Source organism: Lipomyces tetrasporus, assembly GCF_029532465.1.
Source record: "Lipomyces tetrasporus strain NRRL Y-64009 chromosome Unknown POJ06scaffold_4, whole genome shotgun sequence".
NCBI classification, from domain to species: Eukaryota; Fungi; Ascomycota; class Lipomycetes; order Lipomycetales; family Lipomycetaceae; genus Lipomyces; species Lipomyces tetrasporus.
In genome coordinates this window covers 1,460,813-1,481,865 of record NW_026611599.1, presented here as the reverse complement: position 1 = coordinate 1,481,865, position 21,053 = coordinate 1,460,813, and the positions used below count along the sequence as shown (strand labels likewise).

General features: G+C 47.7%; 8 protein-coding genes across 8 annotated transcripts; 5 read left to right on the top strand and 3 right to left on the bottom strand.

Annotated features, from left to right (window-relative positions):
* The first annotated feature begins 1,474 nt into the window (after positions 1 to 1,474).
* On the top strand, positions 1,475 to 4,484 carry POJ06DRAFT_251505 (uncharacterized protein). The gene is made up of 6 exons (XM_056187403.1): positions 1,475 to 1,579; positions 1,635 to 1,655; positions 1,715 to 1,843; positions 1,906 to 1,962; positions 2,046 to 2,930; positions 2,982 to 4,484. The coding sequence occupies exons 3-6, from the start codon at positions 1,720 to 1,722 to the stop codon at positions 4,448 to 4,450; spliced, it is 2,535 nt and encodes an 844-aa protein (XP_056044883.1). The 5' UTR covers positions 1,475 to 1,579; positions 1,635 to 1,655; positions 1,715 to 1,719; the 3' UTR covers positions 4,451 to 4,484.
* Positions 4,485 to 4,499: 15 nt separating this feature from the next.
* Positions 4,500 to 5,570, bottom strand: POJ06DRAFT_281197 (Polymerase/histidinol phosphatase-like protein; the record flags this gene model as incomplete). Its single annotated transcript, XM_056189934.1, has 4 exons — positions 4,500 to 4,526; positions 4,607 to 4,756; positions 4,813 to 5,349; positions 5,415 to 5,570. The coding sequence occupies 4 exons, from the start codon at positions 5,568 to 5,570 to the stop codon at positions 4,500 to 4,502; spliced, it is 870 nt and encodes a 289-aa protein (XP_056044882.1).
* Positions 5,571 to 7,314: 1,744 nt separating this feature from the next.
* On the top strand, positions 7,315 to 10,869 carry POJ06DRAFT_209098 (ras guanine nucleotide exchange factor domain-containing protein; the record flags this gene model as incomplete). Its single annotated transcript, XM_056185410.1, has 3 exons — positions 7,315 to 7,890; positions 7,947 to 10,085; positions 10,135 to 10,869. The coding sequence occupies 3 exons, from the start codon at positions 7,315 to 7,317 to the stop codon at positions 10,663 to 10,665; spliced, it is 3,246 nt and encodes a 1,081-aa protein (XP_056044881.1). The 3' UTR covers positions 10,666 to 10,869.
* A 197-nt stretch (positions 10,870 to 11,066) lies between these two features.
* POJ06DRAFT_251499 (armadillo-type protein) lies at positions 11,067 to 13,102 on the top strand. Its single transcript, XM_056187402.1, has one exon. The coding sequence runs from the start codon at positions 11,170 to 11,172 to the stop codon at positions 13,045 to 13,047; it is 1,878 nt and encodes a 625-aa protein (XP_056044880.1). The 5' UTR covers positions 11,067 to 11,169; the 3' UTR covers positions 13,048 to 13,102.
* Positions 13,103 to 14,725: 1,623 nt separating this feature from the next.
* POJ06DRAFT_96779 (uncharacterized protein) lies at positions 14,726 to 16,335 on the top strand. Its single transcript, XM_056191828.1, has 2 exons — positions 14,726 to 15,074; positions 15,125 to 16,335. Exons 1-2 carry the CDS (start codon positions 14,894 to 14,896, stop codon positions 16,201 to 16,203), a joined length of 1,260 nt encoding a protein of 419 aa, XP_056044879.1. The 5' UTR covers positions 14,726 to 14,893; the 3' UTR covers positions 16,204 to 16,335.
* On the bottom strand, positions 16,254 to 16,954 carry POJ06DRAFT_96739 (uncharacterized protein). Its single transcript, XM_056191827.1, has 2 exons — positions 16,366 to 16,954; positions 16,254 to 16,299 (listed from the first exon to the last, which is right to left on the bottom strand). The coding sequence occupies exon 1, from the start codon at positions 16,854 to 16,856 to the stop codon at positions 16,371 to 16,373; it is 486 nt and encodes a 161-aa protein (XP_056044878.1). The 5' UTR covers positions 16,857 to 16,954; the 3' UTR covers positions 16,254 to 16,299; positions 16,366 to 16,370.
* A 292-nt stretch (positions 16,955 to 17,246) lies between these two features.
* POJ06DRAFT_281193 (uncharacterized protein) lies at positions 17,247 to 18,573 on the top strand (the record flags this gene model as incomplete). The annotated part of the gene is made up of 2 exons (XM_056189933.1): positions 17,247 to 18,491; positions 18,550 to 18,573. The coding sequence occupies 2 exons, from the start codon at positions 17,247 to 17,249 to the stop codon at positions 18,571 to 18,573; spliced, it is 1,269 nt and encodes a 422-aa protein (XP_056044877.1).
* A 490-nt stretch (positions 18,574 to 19,063) lies between these two features.
* Positions 19,064 to 21,043, bottom strand: POJ06DRAFT_251489 (phosphatidic acid phosphatase type 2/haloperoxidase). Its single transcript, XM_056187401.1, has 4 exons — positions 20,541 to 21,043; positions 20,339 to 20,463; positions 20,224 to 20,283; positions 19,064 to 20,175 (listed from the first exon to the last, which is right to left on the bottom strand). The coding sequence occupies exons 1-4, from the start codon at positions 20,742 to 20,744 to the stop codon at positions 19,134 to 19,136; spliced, it is 1,431 nt and encodes a 476-aa protein (XP_056044876.1). The 5' UTR covers positions 20,745 to 21,043; the 3' UTR covers positions 19,064 to 19,133.
* Positions 21,044 to 21,053: the final 10 nt, after the last annotated feature.

The following is a 21,053-nucleotide window of genomic DNA, read 5'->3' as shown; positions in this document are numbered from 1 at the left end:
GTGATGGGCGGCGGTCTGTGTGGAACCGGGAGGCACGCGCGCAGCTGCATATTGCGCAAAAGGGATGGACAGGCAAGAGCGCACGGATCACATCGAGTTTTCGGACCGAGTGCCGCTCTGCCCAGCCTCGGCATCCCTGAAAGGCTGATTATCAGCTCAAGCACCCTACTCCTCGTCGGTTGCCTCGTGCGATCAAGGATCATAGTTCGGATATCCTATATAGAGGTCACTGATATTTGAGACAAACTTTACTTGTTATATTCAAATGTGCACCTATCTCAGGCATCTGGCATATTAATTGGGCAATTCCTTTTAAATCTAGATCTGATCAAGCAGATTGCAAGCCGGCAGCTGTTGTGACCTATGTACTCAGCCCGATCATGTCTGAGGCGTAGCGAGACTGAAATCTGTGCAATGATGCTTCCCGTCAGGTTTGATATGACTTTTGTCAGCAGCCGAGCATGCTTGTATGCAGTTCAGTAACATTTCTTGGACATGATAGCCGAGGAGAATCCCGACCTGCTTTTGGGGCTGGACGGAGAGAAATTTGAAGCCGATACCATGGTCGTCGTAGACATTTTGACAGACAACTTGAATCCACGCAAGGTCGAACTTCATAACAACTGCTTTAGCAGGTCGTTGTAACAACGCCAAGTTCGCGTTCCCGATTATGTCTTGGACACGTCTCCCAAAATTAAAATAGAGAAGGTACGGTCGAATGTAAATTCCTTCACCCGCCGTACAGTGTTCTTGTCGATGTCGCTGTTCTTTGTTAACCGTCGCGCGTCTCGTTGGAGCATTCCTGCAAGTTGACAATTTCGGGACCTTGCGTGTATTAACCTCGTGCCCTGTATTATTTGAGTGGCGTTTTATTGGCATTACCATTCGTCGAGGGTTGTGAGTATATAGTGAGCATTCTTGGTAATCTTCATGAAATCGCCGTTTGCCAAATCAATTGACATTAGTTCTCGTCTGTTGTATCCTCTGACCGTCCTGTTGCCCTCGTGCCGATGTTTCATGTCTTGATTGAAGCACGTGAAAATGCTGATCAGCTAAACCATCCTGACTCGCAAATTGTTATTAGTATGGCCAGCAATGGTATATAGTGGCATGGCATAAACATGAAGGCCAAATTTCCTATAACTATCGGAATTTCGATTGGTATCTTAAGAGAGAATCGGTCTTGACGTAGTTAGTTGTGTACGAGATCTGCAAGTGTCTATAACCATTAAACGAAGTAACTGTGTCTATAACCATTAAGGCAGTAGCTGTACTTGGCGTGATAAATGATGTTCATCTGGTGTTGTTGGCGATGCCAAACCAAGAGAGCAACGGCCCGTCCCAGCGGCCCCGCTTTAATTTACAGCAATAATTACAAACCCCACACTCCACAACGCTTTTGTATTACTTAATTTACAATTACAGTTTCTGCTTCGAAATCAGTATAAAATGTCAAAATACTCAAAGTTTGATGGTGCGTATATATGTGAGTACGAACGGCAGGATTATATCTGATCGACCGGCGGCCTTATAGAAGATGACTTTTACGACGAGGAAGAGGATTATGATCAAGAAGAAGGTACGTTATCGGTCCCAAACATTTTATTCATGACATGATTCTAATTGCCATCCAGAGCTGAGTCCAGAGAATCAAAGTATGTCATCTCAAGCTAATAAATCGATATGATAAATGATTTAATTCGGATGTCAACAGGTCGAATGGACGAAGCGATCACTCAGGTCAAGAACGCATTAGAAGACACGGCAGTCACAGACGCGCAAATCCGCGACACTGTGTGGAATTACTATTTCGATGTTGATCAATCGGTTAATTTCCTCCGAGGTGAGTCGTTGCACAGTCTACACGCCAAGTCGCGACAAGTAGTTAATACTTACTCGTACTAGATCTACGAAAAAAGCAAGAAAATAAAAAGCAATCTGCGGCGAAAAAGTCATCAAAAGGTTTGTTAAAGTTTCCTTTATTTATCTTTCCATTGTTTCCTTGGTAGTGGGTTCTAGTTTATAATACGTTGTCTGTGCCAAAGCTTTTCATGAACGGTTACTATTCGCGGATACGGTTACATGCAGGCCGGGGACTGGTCATCGCTCCAGCGGCAAACTTCGTCAGTCAACGCAATCGTCGCCGTCCATATCAAAACAGAAAACGCCGCTGGTATCGAGATGTCAGTATGGTGTATCTATCTTTGACGGAATTCCTTGGGGACTGCCTGCGTCGATGAACACGGAGATTACATATTGCGGTGGGCCGACACCGAGGATGGGATTGCTCGGTGGATCATCGAAGCTTGCGGCACTGGCTAAATCACGAGCTGCGAAACGGCAACAAGAGTTGGAGTACCAACAACAACCTCAACCCATGGAAGACGTGCAACCAGCAACGCCGTCAACGCCATCAGCAATCGCGCTGCCGAAGTCACCACTCGTTTTGGACACAGCTGTGCCCTCAACGCCACCTGCTAGTGGAGCTTCGGTCTCAAAGCGACTGACCAGTCTCCTTGCCGAGCGCAGTCGCGACCGCGGGCGCACAACTTCCCGCGCAATATCACCAGAGAAACAGTCCTATCTCCGTCGCACGGGGAGCCAATCTCCATCCGTGTCGTCGCTCTCGCCAAACTCTGACCTGTCCTCGGCCTCAGCCGTGTTTTCGGAAAACATACCTTCAAGCTTTGCGACGTCGCTATGTGACTCAGCCTTCGCTCAGTCAACATTTTCGTCTGCCGCATCTACGTCATCGTCTCCTGCGTTTGACGGGATGAGCGCGGATGAGATTTGGAAGATGATTACTAACAAACCGCTCTTTTACCTACCAGTCACTGAAAAGCAAGCTGAAGAGATTGCGAAGAATTTTGCCAGGCCGAGTCCGGATGATATCATCAAGGACGCACAGGCTACGAAGGGAGGGACTGCCAGTACGTATGGTCCGGTTAGGCAGGCTTCTAGAGTACGCTAAAGTAATTTAGGCGTCACAAGCTCTAAAAAAGTTCAACCACAGAAGGCGAGCAATCGAGCTGGTCTCGAGAAAGATATGAAGTCGTTGTCCATGCAAGATCACTCCGTCAAGATTCCTCAATCGAGGCAGAAGATTAACGTGGTTGAAGCATTTTCGTCCTCACGCCGAAAACTGCACATCAACTTTGTCGTCCTTGGGCACGTCGACGCAGGCAAAAGTACACTTATGGGCCGCCTGTTGTATGACGTTGGAGCAATAGACGCGCGCACAATAGAGAAATACAAACGAGATGCGAGTAATATTGGTAAAGGGTCCTTTGCGTTTGCCTGGGTCTTGGACCAGAGCGCGGAAGAACGTGCGCGCGGTGTGACAATGGACGTGGCTATGAATTCATTTGAGTCATCAAAAGTCGCCTTTACGATTTTGGATGCACCGGGACATAAGGATTTCGTGCCGAATATGATTGCCGGAGCATCGGAGGCAGATTTTGCTGTCCTGGTGATTGATTCGTCGCCGAACGCGTTCGAAGCCGGTTTTACGCAGTCTGGACAGACAAAGGAGCATGCGCTGCTCGTGCGGAGCCTTGGCGTGCAGAGAATTATTGTCGCGGTTAACAAGCTTGATAATGTCAACTGGTCTGAGTTCCGATTTGACGAGGTCAAGGAGACGTTGATGCCGTTTCTTAGCGCGGCTGGCTTCTCGGAATCGCAGACTTCATTTGTTCCGTGCAGCGGATTATCCGGTGATAATATCGTGAACCGGTCAATTCGTCCAGAATTGAGCTGGTACAAGGACCGGACTCTGCTTGAGGAGTTAGAGAGCTTGACGAGTGTTGAGCGCGATATCGGTGCTCCACTCCAGTTGTCGGTCACAGATGTATTCAAAGGCGGCTCCTCCAGCGCGATCAACATCACCGGACGCATCAACGCAGGTAACATCCAGGTTGGAGAGACAGTCCTTGCAGTCCCTAGCAACGAGACCGCTGCGGTTAAATCCATCGCGATCGCCGATCAGCCAAACAACTGGGCAGTCGCGGGCGACAATGTCCAGATCGCATTAAGTAACATAGACATTGTGCATCTTCGTGCTGGCGATATACTCTGTGCCTCTGCGAATCCGGTGCGATGTGCTAAGACGTTTTCAGCGAGGATTATCGCTTTTCAGCTGCGGATTCCATTGATTAAGGGGTCAAATGTTTTGATTTATCGCGGCCGTACGACAGAGGCAGCTCGCATTTTGAGACTGGTCGCTGTGGTGGATAAGAACACCGGCAAGATCACGAAGAACAAGCCGCGTCATTTGATTAGTGGCCAGACCGCGATTGTAGAATTGGAGGTCATTGGCAACAGCTTCCCGATGGAAACGTTCAAGGCCAGTAAGGATCTGGGAAGAATTGTCCTGCGGCAGGATGGAAACACGGTTGCCGCTGGTATTGTTGAAGAGATCTTGTCTGTCAAAAATGACGGTACAAGGGATTGATACGTCGTTATTTACATGTAGATAATTGTATAGTTCATATCGTACATAGTTAGACAGTGTATAATAATAATGCATCCTAATACCTCGTCATATCATTTCATATTGGTTCCAAAAGGGGTCGCCTTTTATCTCGGCGACATTTTCTTTCCGGATCACCGCTCCGCCATTTTCTAAGTCTACGTATGACAGCTCTGTTATACCTAGTTTATCCATTTGCTTGAGGGTCTTGTGGAAATTTAAACCGATCTGCGCGATTCCATGGCTGTCATCTGACAGGCAGAACTGGCCGCCTTTCTCTAACACCATCTTTGAACAGTCAGCGCGTCGACTAATATCCAGAATTCTCATTGATAGTTAATTACCTTGCAGATGTCAGCTCTGGGGTATGGCTCACTCCATCCCTTCCTGATCGCAGCCGAATTGAGCTCTATTACCCCGCCATATCCAATAATGAACTCCAGATTCCGCTCGACCCGCTCCAATACTTCCGGCCACTGGGTAATAGGCTGTTCGGAATCCTCCACCGAGAACAGTCGTATCAGGTCAAAATGACCGACAATCGGCGGTTTCAAATCGACAAGCATGTCATACTGCTCGTCGAAATACGCCGCGTACAGGTCTCGCGGCGTGCCGGCTCCGCATTTCCGCATGGCGAGTTCCCAGGTCGGCACGTCGAAATCGATTGGGATTTCCTTGACGTGGTGGACCGAGCCGACAAACATGTCGAGTTTGTATCTGCTTCGGAGATTGGCAATTAGGAATTTGAAATCCGGGCGGATGTAATCTGTTTCGCAGCCTACTAGTAGGGTGATTTGATCGGCGTATTGGTATTGTAGTTGTCGGGCGTGGTGGTAGAATTTGTCGAAATTGGACTCGAGATCGGATATTTGAAGGTGTTTCTACAACAGCTGATTAGAATCGTGTGAATGTTGAAATGTCAACAGTAACAAGATGGGAAAGATACTTCTTCCGGATACAGATCAGCTGGGTTGTTTCGAGGAATATGTTCCGTCAGGCAGTAACTCTTAAACCCACGTAAGATGACTTCCTTTACTATATCCTCCAGGTGATCTTTTGCGTGAAGAATGTAATCCCCACTATGTGAATGGTGTGACCGCATTGACTTCTGTATTTAACCGTCTCCACAACTATAGATATCGATCAATTGCTATAGATCTCTTGTTGCGATTGCTGTGGGAAAGTTGGGGATTGCTACCCGGCCCGAAGAAACCACGCACCAGCGCAGATATGCCGTAGATGTTAGTCGGACTCGCGTGCATGCCCGAAACAGGCAAATTTATAGAACCTTTGACCTTCGTCGATGGTGATGTTACAATACACATCAATTAGCGTGCTGAGCAGTTGCCCGTTGCGATTGGTAACAACGCATCGATCTAGGTTCCGAAGCACAGTCTATTACTGGCATTATTGGGGGGCGTGGGGGAGTCGGTAGCTGTTCTTCCGACTGAGGAGGGGGTAGCAAGCAATCTTTGTCGTCTAGCTCTCGTTAACTCTAATTTAACTCTGGAGATGGAGTCGTCGGCGACCAGTCGAAAACGTCGAAACTACGCAACTGATCCGGCGCCAATTGCAGCCGGTTGACCGGATGTCGACGAATCCGGAACGACCCTCGGATGCCATCTGGCGGTCCTCTTTGCCGAGGAGAGTCGCTACGGTCTTCAGTCGAGTCGAGGCGAGGTTGATGTATCATATCCAGTTTGTGAGCTATGGCAGAGCAACATTATATGGTAATAATCTCGCTTATTACGCACATTGGGGATCTGGGTTGAAAAATATATAAAGAAACTGCAGTATGCTTCGACAACTGGCGCATTCGCCGCATTGCAAGAGGGTGTGGGGTCGTACCTAGGAAGAATGGACTTAGGGACTCCATATAACGTCGCGTTGAGCGGCCATGCGACGGCCACGTGGGACGGCGCAACGTCGGCCGCCGGGGGCAGAAAGTGTCCAAACGATTAGGGGTCGCGGTAACTATCACTGTGTGTAACTGAACATCATGTCTCTTGCTCGCAGAGCATAGGCCGTGTCAGCAGCTTCAGAGGTGCTGCGTCGCGTTGTTGAGCTGAGGAGTGTTGGTGAGCACTAGGAGGCGATTGGCGGAGCGAATTTATGTGCAGTAGCGCGGCAATAGGGTTGAGCGTTTTGCGGTCAGAGGCTTGCACAGGGCGCGTCGGGGTGCAGTAGCCTGCAGATTGACTTGCGCCTTAACTTGCGCAGTGGCTTGTCCGCCTAGCAGAGCCTCTTGTACAAGGTGGGATGCGATGCGATTTAATGTGCCCACGCCCTTCGGATATACGGATCTCGGCTGCGTCTGCGCTTACCGCCCAAGAGCGACCGCTTAGCTAGATTGACTTCGAAGAAGCGCGAGTTTGTCGTGAGTTCTAGTTTGGTCGGGCCCTTGCGCGGCTCTCCCCACGTAGTGAGCCGCGGTTAGGGCATTTCCTTCGCGCCGCGCAGGAAGCTCCCGCTCAAACGGGACTCCGACCGACTCCTGATCGGACTCCCACTCGGACTCCCACTCCGCCAACCAAAATTCCTCAGAATCATAGGAAACATCTGGCCCCACGGCTTCCCAGTCTCCGCGTGCAACGTCCCGCGTGCAACGTCCCGCGTGCGTGCCGTATATCTTGCCGTATTTCGCTATATCTATCTAGCCCCTCGTCATCATCTCTTCAATTTCTCCGACCTCGACTTAATCCGAATGTCGATATAGCGTATCTCCACTTCCTATTAGATACCTTACTTAGCTGCATTCTATCCTGCGTCCAGCGACGGGACCATAGAGCATATCTGAGGCTTGCGAAGCATCTTCACTTAATCGACCGACCTGGAGGTCGCTAACTATGGCGCTCTCTAATGACGATCCGACTGCGACGACTGCGGTGAACTCCTTATCCATGTCGCGGTCCACTTCCATTTCATCTTCCGATTCTGCCAATTCGTCTGCATCCTCAGACGTTTCGATAAAAGCGGGCGGTGTATATGCACATTATTCGGACGAACCACCAATATTATTCGTCCGCGCACTCTACAACTACACGTCGCACGAGCCGAACTCGCTCTCCTTTAAAGCGGGTGACGTGATCTCGGTCTGCTTACAACTTGACACAGGCTGGTGGGACGGTCAACTCGGCAAAAAAAGGGGTTGGTTTCCCAGTAATTACTGCGAAGCCATTGACGTTCACGAATTAAGTGAGGAAATCATTGCTTCCTGTCGCCTGTACGACGACGAACATGATGAAGGGGATACGTATGAAAACGACGATGAGGAACGACAACCATCTCCACTCTCTGCTAGCCTTTCCGATGTCAGCAATGCTTTTGACACAGTTGCTCGACGGCCGAAGTCACCAACATTCGCACAAAGACAACGGATTCCCAGTGTGAGCAGCGTGACATCGACCGCGTTATCGTCACACGTCAGTCTCACCAAGCTGATCGTTGTATATTGGCGTTGCGACTAACAATAGTCTAGCACTCCTCTGCCGAAACTATATTGCCACGAGCCTCTGTCGCTAGTATAACGCTTTCGGGACTAGGCCATGGATTAACCTGGGACGATTTACAGGCTGCTGTCATATCCAGTGTCGAGCGATTTCTAGATGCTCTTAGATCCTACCAAAAATCCGACTATCGTAATCGTATCGACGACTTATTGGATTGCCTTTCAGCTGTTATGACTGGCGCAGGATTTCCGGGCTTCGCTGTCAGTCCAGTAGACACGCAGTATCATCATGCCTTTCGACACCTTATCGGTGCACTTGGCCGGCTAGAACTTTCAGCTGAACTAGCGGCAACGAGTGATTCCACCAAAGCCAATCCTGAATGTGAAGCTGAATGTGAAGGGATAATCGCTGCGACTGCCCGATTTATCTTGGTGACTAGGCATCATCGACCGGAGCCCGTTGCCAGAGTTTTGCCGGGATTTGTAGATAAAGCTAACGTCGGCGGCAATTGGAGTGGAAATGGAGTTCTGTCACCGGTTTCTTCTTTCTCGCCACACTCATCCACTTCGAACTCTTCGTTCGACAACTTCTGGGGCTGTCAACGCAATCGGGAAAATTCTACTACGTCATTAAGGTCGCTGGACGACCAGTTCCTTGACTACGCTGAGCAGGAGCGTTCGACTATCACTAACGTCGCACGAGACTTACTTCGATTTTTAGAGCAACCGTATGCGCGATCGTCAGATGAAGGGATATTGATTGAGAAGGCCATGCGGACCATGGACCTCGTACGGACATTTCTGGCATTGTTGGAATCGACGGACTTGACTCCACTATCGAAGCCACTGTCGCCGACCGTTACCGACTTTCGTGCCAAAAAGCAAAATTTGTATGATGCCATTGCTGGATTTATTCTCGAGATGCAGAATATCACGTTGGTGACTGATCCTGCGCCCTCGCTGACGCGGATCCAACGCGTGCGCAATGCTGTGAAGGAAGTTGATGAATCGGTCCAGGCAATGATGCTGGCGATTCAGTTACTCATCGAAGAAAAAGAGGTCAGGGATCTTAACGGCCCCGATGCGATAATTCCGTCGCAAGCTCTACAGGACGTGCTGCGATCGAGAGGCAGGGCTCCACAAGCCGGGTTGTCATATTTTGCATTCCTTGGTGAGATGGAAGAAGAGCAGAGGAGCGGTGACTCTACTCCTTCCGGGAGGGTCAGCACTAATGCAGTCAAGAGCGACATGAAGGTCAAGCAATTCTTTGGTGATCAGCCGCCTTATGGGAGTGTTTCATCGTCTCGTGATAGCCGAGAAGAGCCTGCCTGGTATCTAGAGAACGAGCGCGAAGATGAGCTTATTTATGACGCAAAGGGCAGTGTCAAGGGTGGTGCTCTCGTTGCACTGGTCGAGCGGTTGACAAGACATGACTTCTTGGATACGTCATTTAACTCGACGTTCTTGCTCACGTACCGGAGTTTCACGACATCTCGCACGTTCTTTGAAATGCTTATTGCGCGATTCACAATTCAACCGCCAGACGGATTATCTGATCACGAGTTTGAGGAATGGCTGGATCGCAAGCAGAAGCCTATACGTCTTCGTGTTTTCAACATTCTCAAGATCTGGTTGGAGCATTACTGGGACGATCCTTTAGATGAATCGGAAGTAGATGCGGCTATGTCGCGTGATATCCTTTCGTCATTGTCGGCATTTGCGGCCCAGCTGATGCAACAAGGTTTCCCAGGCGCCGGTGCGCTTGCAAAGGTCGTTCGGCAGAGGCAACATGGCCGCGATGTTTCGAAGCGGCTGATTCTCAACCTTGGTGGGTCAGTGCCGCCGCCTATCTTGCCCAAGCGCGGCTTGAAGAAACTGAAGTTTACGTATATTGACGCTCTCGAGTTTGCACGGCAGCTCACAATCATTGAGTCGCAGCTGTACAATCGGATTAGACCGTTGGAGTGTCTTAACCGGGCATGGAGCGCAAAGCGTGGTAGTTCGGGAAGCTCAAATGGATTAAGCAGTGGCGCTGCACAAGCGGAGAATATCAAGGCTTTGATTATATATTCCAATCAGTTGACGAATTGGACTGCTCAGGCTGCACTGTCACAGCCTGATTTAAAAAAGCGTGTCAATGTTATCAAGCATCTCATATCTGTCGCGGAGGTGTGTGTCCCTTGACTTATTTGTTTTGATTTAATACTAACTGCAGCAGAAATGCCGACAACTGAACAACTTCTCGTCCATGACCGCTATCATTTCTGCTTTATATTCAGCCACTATTTACCGACTCAACCGCACTTGGGAGCAAATCCCTCAGAGATCACAGGTCATGTTAGACAACATGAACCGTCTGATGACCTCAAGCCGCAACTTTGGCGAATATCGTGCTATGTTGCACTTGGTCAACCCACCATGTGTCCCCTTCTTCGGCGTCTACCTTACCGACTTAACGTTCATCGAAGATGGAAATACAGACATGCTCCTCAACCAAGACAACGACGCACAAATGATCAATTTCTCTAAGCGTGCCAAGTCCGCGGAAGTAATCCGAGAGATTCAGCAGTATCAGTCAGTACCTTACGCACTGACACCTGTTCCAGAGCTGCAAGACATGATCAAGGATGGCCTTGCGAACGCGTCGCCGATCGAAGAATTGTACGATATGTCCTTGAGCATCGAGCCTCGTGAACGGGGCGACGAAGACAAGATTTCAAGGCTGTTACAGGACAGCGGGTTCCTGTAATCTAGCTTTTGTGGCATTTATTAGTTTGCTTGTGGTGGGATTGTTTCTACATGGCATAATTATTTGTTAATGGTTCTGTTGCAATTTCATTGGTTGATGGCGTTGGTATTCGTTGGAATTTTGTCGGTGTTCAAGGCAGGGTTATGTTAGGATTTACACGAAGTATGTATGGGCAATTAATAGTTAATGAAAAGCCGACATTATACACTCAAAACAGAGCTTTTTTTGAATGGAGTGACCGTAAGACCGTTCAGGCTAAAACAGCCAGTTTAGCATTGCGCTGTTTTGCGCGATAAGTTACATCGGCTTGATCAATTGTGGCGGGTGGGCAAAGAGCCTGTACGAGGCCCCTTACGCGAGAGCGATGATGCGGCTCACGGAGTGGACTTCCATTTCCAACTCTTCTGTTCGCCTTTGATTATTACGTCTTCATTGTCGTGCAGATCCTCCAGTCATTTCGACAAATTGCACGCCTTGGTTAAGGCAAGTGATAATCTGGTAGGAATGAGTGGAGCACGGGACCTGCACGATATTCTCCCGAGCCTGAAATCTCACGATCCTACATCCCAGTCCAAAGCGCAGGCCGTTCTCGAACTCGCCTCGCTTCTCCAGAACGAAGACGGAAATGAGGCAAAACGACGTGAGCTGGAGGTATACCTTCACGACCTTCTCAAGTCGAAATCTACATATCCTCTGGCATTCGCGATAATGACGTCACTGTTCCACATACATGCCGGGATCGCGAGCGAGATATTCATGAGCGCGTCGAGTCAGGTTAACGAGTTTGCGTCCCGCGACGTGCTAGGGGATAGTGATGTGACTGAGTGGTTTTTGGAGATGCTATCTGCTGCGTGTGCGGATAAACTGTGTCGTACAGAGGTGGACACAAAGTATGTGGGTGTAATTGAACGGGTTGTTCAAGATGATGGCGGAAGCCAGAGGTCGAAGGCTGTCGCTGCTTCGATTCTGGTGAAGTTGGCCGCAATACCGAAGCCCCCGCCGTTAGAAGCCTCACCCACGCATGTATCAGAGGGATCCGGTATAGATGTGGATGCATTGGCGGATATGCTACGGGCAATCGTGGTGGACAACAGAGATAATACCGCGTTTGCCAATGCGTTGGAGGGACTTAGCTATTCTAGTCTGAACGTGTCAGTTAAGGAGATGTTGGTCCGCGATAAAGACTGTCTAAATATCTTGCTGGGCGTGTTGAAAGAGAGATCTCCTACCGCTGCACCACCATCGGTGATCTATGGTGTGCTGACAATTTTGTCAAATCTGACCGCTTATCCTGCTTTGCTAACTAAAGAGGGAAAACAAATCAAAAAATTGAAGTCATATGCCAATGCTGGGAAAGGAGCTATTGATACTGAAGAAAAGACAGAAACAATTACAAAGCGATGCAAAGATTTACTGGACATGAATATCATGTCGTCGCTTGCGTCATGTGCGCAGTCGGCGACGATTAATAGCCAGATTGTTATTGGAGCGATATTGAAGGCTCTTGCGACGGAAAAGCAACACCGTGCGCTGATTGTACAGCAAGGTGGAATTTCCGTTATTCTGTCGGTTCTTCAACCAAAATCACAATCAGCGTCGACAACTTTCAAAGTCAATATAAATACTACGACAAACACGTCCGCCATTTCGGCGTTGGCGAAACTGCTCATATCAGTCAATCCGTCGCTTGCCTTTTCATCTCGACATTCACCGAATGTGGTTATTCGTCCACTATTGTCTCAGCTCGATGCGAATTTGGACGAAGTCACGATGCTGGATGAATTCGAATCATTGCTGGCACTTACAAATGTAGCGTCAATGGACGCAAAAGGCGTACCAGAAAGCATCGTATCGCAAGGATGGCCTAAAATAGAGAATCTTATGTTGGCGGATAATCCAATGATTCAGCGCGCAGCAACAGAACTGGTGTGTAATCTAGTCGCTACGCCGGTCGCTGCAGGGAAGTACCTGGATAGGGACGATAAAGCTTACAAGAACAGATTACGTGTCTTAGTAGCGCTCATGGATGCGGAGGATAGGATGACACGTAGCGCGGCGTCTGGTGCGCTGGCGATTTTATCGGAATGGGGACCTGCAGCGGATGTACTTGCAGATGATGAGAAGTGCTTAAATGGCATATTGAGGGTACTTGCCGAGGAAGAGGATGGGGGAATATTACTTCGCGGAGCGGTGTGTTTGAATAACATTTTATGTGGTGCAACCGCTGAGACAAGTGCTGGAAGTGAGATAGCAAAATTGGGTGGGCTGGATGCAATAAAGAAGGCTCTGAGCCGAAGTACTTCGGACAAGCAGCTCACAGAGTTGCTCTATGATTCAACTGTAAGAATTAAGTCGGCGAGGCAAGTGAGACGTGAATCATAAACAGTGCCGTATTGTATATAGTCTGTATTATACGAAATTATTGGATATATAACCGTATGCGATTGCCTTGACCAGTCCACTGTGGATAGGGACAAGTCTACTGCCATTGGATAACAATATCGCAAATCACTTCATGTCTGTAATGAGCCGACACTGAAGACTGACACTTCACCTCAGTAAATGAGTGCGCTTAATATTCTTCTTCCCCTAAGCTTTCATTCCAGATTGGTACCAGCTTAGTCCAGTTAGACAACAACTATTGCATAGTCCTATGTTGGGACGCCTAGAATGACATAATAGTAGCAGCTTAAAGTGGCACTACTTTGGACTTTGTACATAAATGTCAATCGCCTTGCCAACTGGGGCCATATCCCCACCCCTCTCAAAGTATATATGTCGTGCAGACTCTAAGCGAAACGATATGATGAAAAGTAAGCTGCAGATTCACCAGAGATTTAGGATTACGTTGATGGCGTGGCCGATTTTCGGGACGGCACCCTCCGGGTCTCATCGCAATTAGAATGATTTCAAATATGTGGACCCAAAGCATTAACTTATACTCTCTATGTCACCGCAAAGAGAGAATCGGACACCTGCACTCTGCCATGATCACCAGCTTGGGAGAAATTGTTCCCGCCGACCATGTGATCTCGACCAGTGAATATCCAGAATGAATATGGAAGAACGTATACTGCATGTCGACTCGTGGGCGGGAGAAGAGCACATAATGCCATAGACCATCTGCTGTTGAAGCGGGGAGCGACCTTCACGAAGAAGCGCTGTAGTGACGTCTCGACCAGCGCGAGTCGCACACTACCGTGGAAATATGACAGCGACCATCAGTATCATCGCCCAGAGGTATGCAAAGGGATACTCAGCGCATCCAAAATGCCTTCGGATCCACATCTCCCAAGGATGTAACAAGAAATATTATTGCGTTGGATTCATGCTGCTACAAGAATTTGGGCTTGTCTAGAGTATCTTCCTACTGTACGGATTCTGATGTCGACAAGGCCGCGCCACCTATTTTTCAATCTCGTTTCTCGTTTAGTAGTATATGACCTTCAGAGCATTACCCGTAAATCGCTGACATGACCATCAGTGGGACCGCTAAGAATAGCGCCAGTCAACACAACTATCATAGAGGAATTTTCAGAGATGGAGAGGCCAAGATAACCGAACCGCAACGACATAATGTGCTTTTAGCGGTATCATTCTTCCTCAGCGATGCAAAATTGCCCGAGAAGATTGCCAGGTGGTTCATGAGCTCTTTCCGGGCACGTGAGACGTGAGCACCCACTGCAAATCAGGCAAATTGCAAGTCAGTACAAGCTATCTATCGCAATCGTCGCGGCCCTGTTACTGTCAATGTCCACTTCAGAAAACATGCGCAACTTCTCGGCGACTATATTCTAACCTCCATGCCGTATCAGTTCCCCGCATCATTCGCCTTCGATACAGGTCAAACTCTCTAATTCGCAATTTCTTCCCCCTTTGACGACTGGTGTGTCGTTAGCTTCATTTCAATTCCTTCGTCCACTATTCCTTCCCGATGATTACAAATGTGGGCTATTGCGCCAAAAATTATAAATCGCGGTAACATGTCGAGCTTACCCGGATTCTTACCGCGTAGAAGTCGCGTCGTCACCTGATGTTGGCATTGTTTTTTACGGATGTAAACAATTTAGAACCAACGCCCGACGACAAAAGCTGCATTCCCATCCCATGACAGAATCTATAATTACTACAGCTGTTCTATAACGGCCATTAGTAGCCTGGTCGAAGATATTGTCTGTCTTGCGATCCTGCTTCTGGATCGCGCTGCCCGGGGTCCGCAAAGACCGCCATGCCGTTGGAGGAGCGTGTCATTGAGGACTCCGAGGAAGACTACGATAGCGACAGCAGCCATGGATTGAATCACTCTGAGTATCTGAGATTAGCTCGTGAGCATATGAAAGATCTGCGGCATCGTACGAAACACCAATCTGGGTACAGTGCGGATCAACTTAGCGTTCCCAATAGTAATGGTATAGGCTTATGCATTTGTTTAGTGTTCATCCAGAGTAACGGTCTATAGAACAACTGCGGAGAGAAATTGACGATGCCCAAGAAGACCTGCAGACGGCGTTCGAATGTTTACGAGAGGCCCCAACTCTACCCGGTTTGGGTGGCATTTCGGAAATCAGTACACGTCGAGAGACCAACATACCGTTAACATATCCTGAGTCACTGGAACTACCGCCAGCGTGTCCTAATGTACCAGCGTCGCAAGAGTATATCGCTCTGTCTCATTCAGCGTCATCGGGAGCTAGAACCAGACCGTGCCAAAAACTGTTCCATCTACTTAGTGACGACGAATCAAGTGCAGATAGCGATGAACGAGATAGTGTTGACAACTTGCACGCATCCGACGAGACAGATATTACCAAGCGCCCTATGCTTCCGCCACCCAATCCTCCGCATCGTTCCCAGGGAGGATTACCGTCTGTTGGAGCAGTCGACAAGGACAACATCATGCACGACTATAAAGACCGTCCAGTTCATCAAGGCACTGTCACTCCTCCATCTCAGCCAGAATCGCGACAATCGCCAGATCGATCGTCTTCAAAACCGAAGCAGTTCGAGACAAATGACGAGATTTTATTTCCACCATTCCCAGTGAGTTCGTCCTTGGCTGAAACTGTCATGATTTCAAGCAGCCTACCAATTGAGGTGCACGACGATCACGATGCCCCCTCCAACGGCACAAAAAAACCGGTTTTGTCGCCATCCCGTTCAATAGTTATGATGGACAAGAAACGCAAGCAGCTCGTAGAGGAAGAGCCAGATTGCGAGGCAAATTGTATTGCGAAGAAACCTAAGGTCCAAACGTCACACACTACGCAACAGGCGGAAATGCAACTCATATGTAAGCAAGTCATCCCATCACTTCAGGGGAACGAAAAAGCCACAAATAGTCTCGATGCAAACAAGGCATATCTAACTGTTATGCACGATGAAGAGCGGGGAATGGAAGAGAGTGCCCAACAACAAACGACTCAAAAGAAGGTCGCACAGGGTAGGCCGGGGCTTGTCTTGTTCAAACAGCCAGCAGTGAGAGTCGGCCTATCTAAAAGAGACCGGGTGGATTCGCTACACGCATACCTAAGACGATGATGCATATTTTTATTTGTTTTCGCTATTGTATAATGGTGTTTTTGGCGTTGGTGCCATAATTCATATCCACTGAGTTTGTGCCATCTTGCGATCACCCTAACGAATTAGATACGCCATATCATGTGCATTCATTCCACATACCTCGATGTCTGATGTTCGTACATTATTTATGACCGCCGAATCTGCCACTTGACGTCCGTGATCATAACTTCCTCTCCAGCCTTCTCGTCGTAATCGAACCATTCACCCTGACTTAAATCGACTTCCTCAAATATAGTTCCCTTTGCCACACCCTTACAAGTCCATGCCCCCTCAACTTTGAATTCTGTAAATTCTAGTCCGCGAACCTCGAACTCAATGACATTCTTCCATTTTGCTGAATCGTCAATCGTATATGGAACAGGACTAGATTTAAATGATGCTGAACTCTCTCGCCTACATGAGCGACACCGCCAGACAAAGTTAGCTTCACCACGACTACCTGATAGATCATGCATTTCGTAAGACGTCAGATCAACAAAATTGGGGTGTGTTTCGCGGCACGAGGTGCATTGCACTTTGAATGAATAGACGTAAGGTGAATCTGGAGAATCGACTGGCTGGAGATCGGTGACGCCTGTGAGTTCTGCAGAGAGCGCTAGTGCGAGAGGCATTTTGATGTTCAGTCAGTGTAAGTATGTAACTAACAGAACACGCAGTATTCGAGACTATATTGCTTGTCTTCTGGTAAGGCCCCTAGCTGGCGACATGATTCAGGAGTTCACTGCCGTTGAAGTCCACGGAATCGTGCGGCGCGATCATGGATCAAGATCAAGGGTCTCGTACTGTTAGGTCGGCCGACCTCGAATACCTTAGCCATCAAGAATAATAAGGGCATTTTGTCGCTTGACAACAGATATTGCGACTTCACTCAGATGCGACTACATTTTCCTGAAATTGGATGACTTCAGTGGATTTTCAATTTCTCTATAAGCATTTAAATAAACTACAATATCCGTGAAAGCGAGGCACTGGGATGCCCCCGTCACCGACTAGACTCATATATGCCGCCGGGTCATAACCATGCATGGACATTTACGCGACGGAGATTATTTTCCGCCCAAACAGTGGGTGTGGCAGTCCCCGAAATGCGATTGTCGATTCGGAAACTGGTGTACCGATTCAATATACTATCCCTTATGCTGGCATTAATGAAGTCAGTCAGAACACCGAAGCCGAAGGAGAAGTCCAGCAGTGGAATTAAAGAGGCTAGAAGAGCGATGTTTATGGAACAATGTGCGGCGAGGACAGCTCTGGCCATGGTAGATGAGGAGAGAAGGCTCGAAATAGACAAAGAGTTTACAGAGAAGTTACAGATGTGGCAGACGACAAGGCATCTTTCCAAAATCGAATTGAAGATCTATAGGACATTGGTATCTATGGGTGTTGATATGAACGCAATTGACATAAAGAGAATGCCAATGAACAGTGTGGAACTAGCCATGATGATTGTCCGGTTGCCAGAATCAGTGACGCAATTAAATTCTCTCGAAGAGAATGATTTCGGTCGATTTTACAGCTCAATGCCCCAACGACCCGTGTATCGGCATTCACAGTCAAAGCGCTTAAACGCGCGTATAACAGCTATTTTGAATTCTCGGGACGATCCATTGGTGCTAGAAAAGCTCAGTAAGCTGCTCATGTGCACGTCGGTGATTCCGGATCAATCATCGTTCGACATAATGATCCGAGGTTTAGCAGTAAAACAGCATCATGGCGTGGCAGCTCTAATAGTCGTTGATGCACTGGTACAGTCTGGATTGGAAATTTCTACATATACATTAGTCAACATTGTTAGGATAGGAGTCGAACTACGAAATGCCAGCATCTTGCAGTTCATGGTTGCGCTTCTGGATAGAATTCAATCAGATAGTAATGATGCCACTATTATGCACAAATATTTTCTTCATACGAAGGTTGTCAGCGCGTTGATGACTGCATGCATAAAGCTGAATGAGCCGCAAACATATTCGATGTTTAGGCAAGTGTTCATGAAAAGAAAACTTCAGCCGACGGTACCTATACTCATAATGGAAATTCGGTTTGGATTTTTGACGAATAACGACCATATCGCGACTGACGCGTGGGTTGCGCTGAAGCATATGGATGACATGGATCATGCAAAAATGACTCTGCAGCCGTGCCTATGGATGGCGAAGCATGCAGAGCGCACTGGCAATATTGAACGGATGCGCGACATTGTGGATGTTGCTACGAAGAGGCGTTTCTTGCACCAATTGAAATTACAGGTAAGCTTTTCTATAATATAGCATTATTGTGTTTAAGATGTAATACTAACCCTACTAGTTGCGTCGGGATGTTACTCTGTGACGTGTGCCATTGATATGAAATGTATATATCTGTGTACATTAGTTTGCGTCGGGTTTTGTCTGGATATGTACGACTATGTGTAGGATAGGATGCTCTTGTAAAATTGTTCATAAATGGTCATGTTGCAGTGAAGGCATAGTTAGACATGGTTTGGATTTGTTCGCAATACCGTTACCATCAGTGTACGCCGCACGTGCGCGAACTGTAGTATAAGTGCAAGTCTACAGATCAATAAATTATTCGAATCCACATATGTATGCCGCGATCCACTAAAAATACAAAAACAAAGTCCATCATATATACGACCCAACCATAAGATTATGTACAATAGAACAGAGTTCGATGCAAGCATTTCTCTATTCTACAAAAAACCAAAATGAATGAATGTAAGAAAACTATCAACTATTTTGTTCGAATGTGTATAGCATCTATGAAAGCATACGTATCTGCCGTTTATATTCCGAGGAGATAGAACGCTCGCGAGCAGCCTTCTACTCCAATCCAGCCGATTCCTATATAAATATTAGACTTCTCCATAATCCCACACGTTTATTTACAAATTACTCACCGGCATATACAATAAGCTTAGTGATTACTTCAACATCGTACTGAACACGTGGCGTCGGGATTTGCAAAAAGAGTTCATCTTCATCCAGCTCATCCATACCATTGCCGTTGTCGCCCTTATCACTGGCAGAGTCATTCTGAATCTCGACAGACTTCCGTCGTTGCCGTTCTTCACGATACGCCATAGTCTCATACATATCGGCCGGACTCTGAGGTCCAACCGAATCGGACCTCATTCGGGTGATGTTATGGATCAAGCCCGGAATTTCTCGCGCACCAACAAGCGTGGTGTCCGGAATGGACGAAGGCACCTTGTTGTACTCCGAAGCTTTCAGAAAAAAAACTCGAGGCATCGATAGGCCGATTTTCTCGATAAGGCGGAACAGGGGCGGAAGAACCGCATGCAAAGTCTTCTTCATCACAGCACGCCATACAAATATTGCAACAATGCCGAGTGCCATCCGAGCAAACGACTTGAGAATTCCGGATTCTGAGAAACTGTATGGAATGTACCCAGGATATGGATTTGCATTCATGAAAGGGGTGTTCCAACCGTGCCATAATGCCATGTCAACTCCTAAAACGACTCCAGCAAACGCGACGCCATCTTCAAAACATGGACAAGGATCCACCGGCTCAGGATGTACGCGCACTAGGATCAGAATAATTGGTGTGATCACACACGGTGCCAGAGGACCAGGCATTGTAATAAATTGGTCAATCGCGTCTCCAAACATCCATCGAAGATAGAAGATCAATGCGCCAAGGATTCCTCCGGCTAGCACATCCAAGAAGCCGTGCATGCCGCAATATATGCGTCCAAGAACAATGCTACCCATATATACCCACATCAGGACCCTAAGCAATAGTAATGAAAATGGCGACATGGAATCTCCATTTTCGCCAGCAGTATAAAGGATCATCAAAGCTGCTGACACGGCATTTGTCGTGTGGGTACTTGGAAACCCATACTCAAGAGCTGCAGAGCCAGACATGGTAATACGATGAAGGGGAGGCGATAGAGGTCTTGGAAGACTAGTATATATGTCAGCGAGCTCGACACAACGAGAGAGTCTTACGGACCAAAAAAAATCTTTCATCATGCCACTGATGAGTACACCAGCTGCAAGAACATATACAAGTCTGCTTGTCTATTAGTACTACAATACTCATTGTATAACGCAACAATTCATCCAACCCTCTACCAAGATGAGCATAACCTAACCAGAACGGCACCGGAAGCATGATAACGAAAAAGGTATGGGTGCCGAGGTTGGCGGTTAGTGCGAAGTAATCATCTAGGAATTTTGACCTTGTATGTTGCTATTAAACAGAATGTCAATGCTCGCCCCCAAACTGATGCACCATTTGGTCATGCATATGATGACAGTCCATCTCACCTGAATCCATGCTAATCGAGGGGTCTCCCATCTAACCAAAGGCAATAATGTCTGTCGTGTTCTGAATCTCGACTTGGTCATGCTAGATTTGTAATGGTCCCTACTTCGATTCCCTGCATCTTTAAAATTAATTGTCTCATATCCATCTACATTGTCTGCTAAAGCCGTCTTGGTCTTAGCGACCAGTTCTAGGCTGCGCGTCATCTGGACCTCGGGCTGGTGGACTTAAGCTCGTGTCGTCACCATGCACTATAAACGCGACACCTGAAGATCGAATGTGTCGACAGTAAGGTCAATCCCAACAGTCCACACCTGGATTGACCTGTATCTTAGCAATTGAATCAAACAAAACGAATGTAACCCCAGTCGCTACTCGTAAATTGGATATAACCTCAAGGCTCCAATGCACCGTAAGGCGCGGTAAGGGTCAGGGTTTCAAGCAAAGCACTCCAGCCTATAGGCATATTTACAGGAAAATAATTGCGATAGAACCCTAATCAGTAGGTGATAGCG

Coding starts and splice junctions, on each gene's coding strand:
- POJ06DRAFT_96739 (XM_056191827.1), bottom strand. CDS start 16,856: ATGCCTCTCGCACTAGCGCTCTCTGCAGAACTCACAGGCGTCACCGAT.
- POJ06DRAFT_251489 (XM_056187401.1), bottom strand. CDS start 20,744: ATGACGCGCAGCCTAGAACTGGTCGCTAAGACCAAGACGGCTTTAGCA. Junction 20,464..20,540: donor CTCGATTAGCATGGATTCAG/GTGAGATGGACT, acceptor TCTGTTTAATAG/CAACATACAAGGTCAAAATT. Junction 20,284..20,338: donor TATGCTCATCTTGGTAGAGG/GTTGGATGAATT, acceptor ATAGACAAGCAG/ACTTGTATATGTTCTTGCAG.
- POJ06DRAFT_96779 (XM_056191828.1), top strand. CDS start 14,894: ATGCCGTTGGAGGAGCGTGTCATTGAGGACTCCGAGGAAGACTACGAT. Junction 15,075..15,124: donor TAGCGTTCCCAATAGTAATG/GTATAGGCTTAT, acceptor AACGGTCTATAG/AACAACTGCGGAGAGAAATT.
- POJ06DRAFT_251505 (XM_056187403.1), top strand. CDS start 1,720: ATGGACGAAGCGATCACTCAGGTCAAGAACGCATTAGAAGACACGGCA. Junction 1,963..2,045: donor GGCGAAAAAGTCATCAAAAG/GTTTGTTAAAGT, acceptor TCTGTGCCAAAG/CTTTTCATGAACGGTTACTA. Junction 2,931..2,981: donor TACGAAGGGAGGGACTGCCA/GTACGTATGGTC, acceptor AAAGTAATTTAG/GCGTCACAAGCTCTAAAAAA.
- POJ06DRAFT_251499 (XM_056187402.1), top strand. CDS start 11,170: ATGAGTGGAGCACGGGACCTGCACGATATTCTCCCGAGCCTGAAATCT.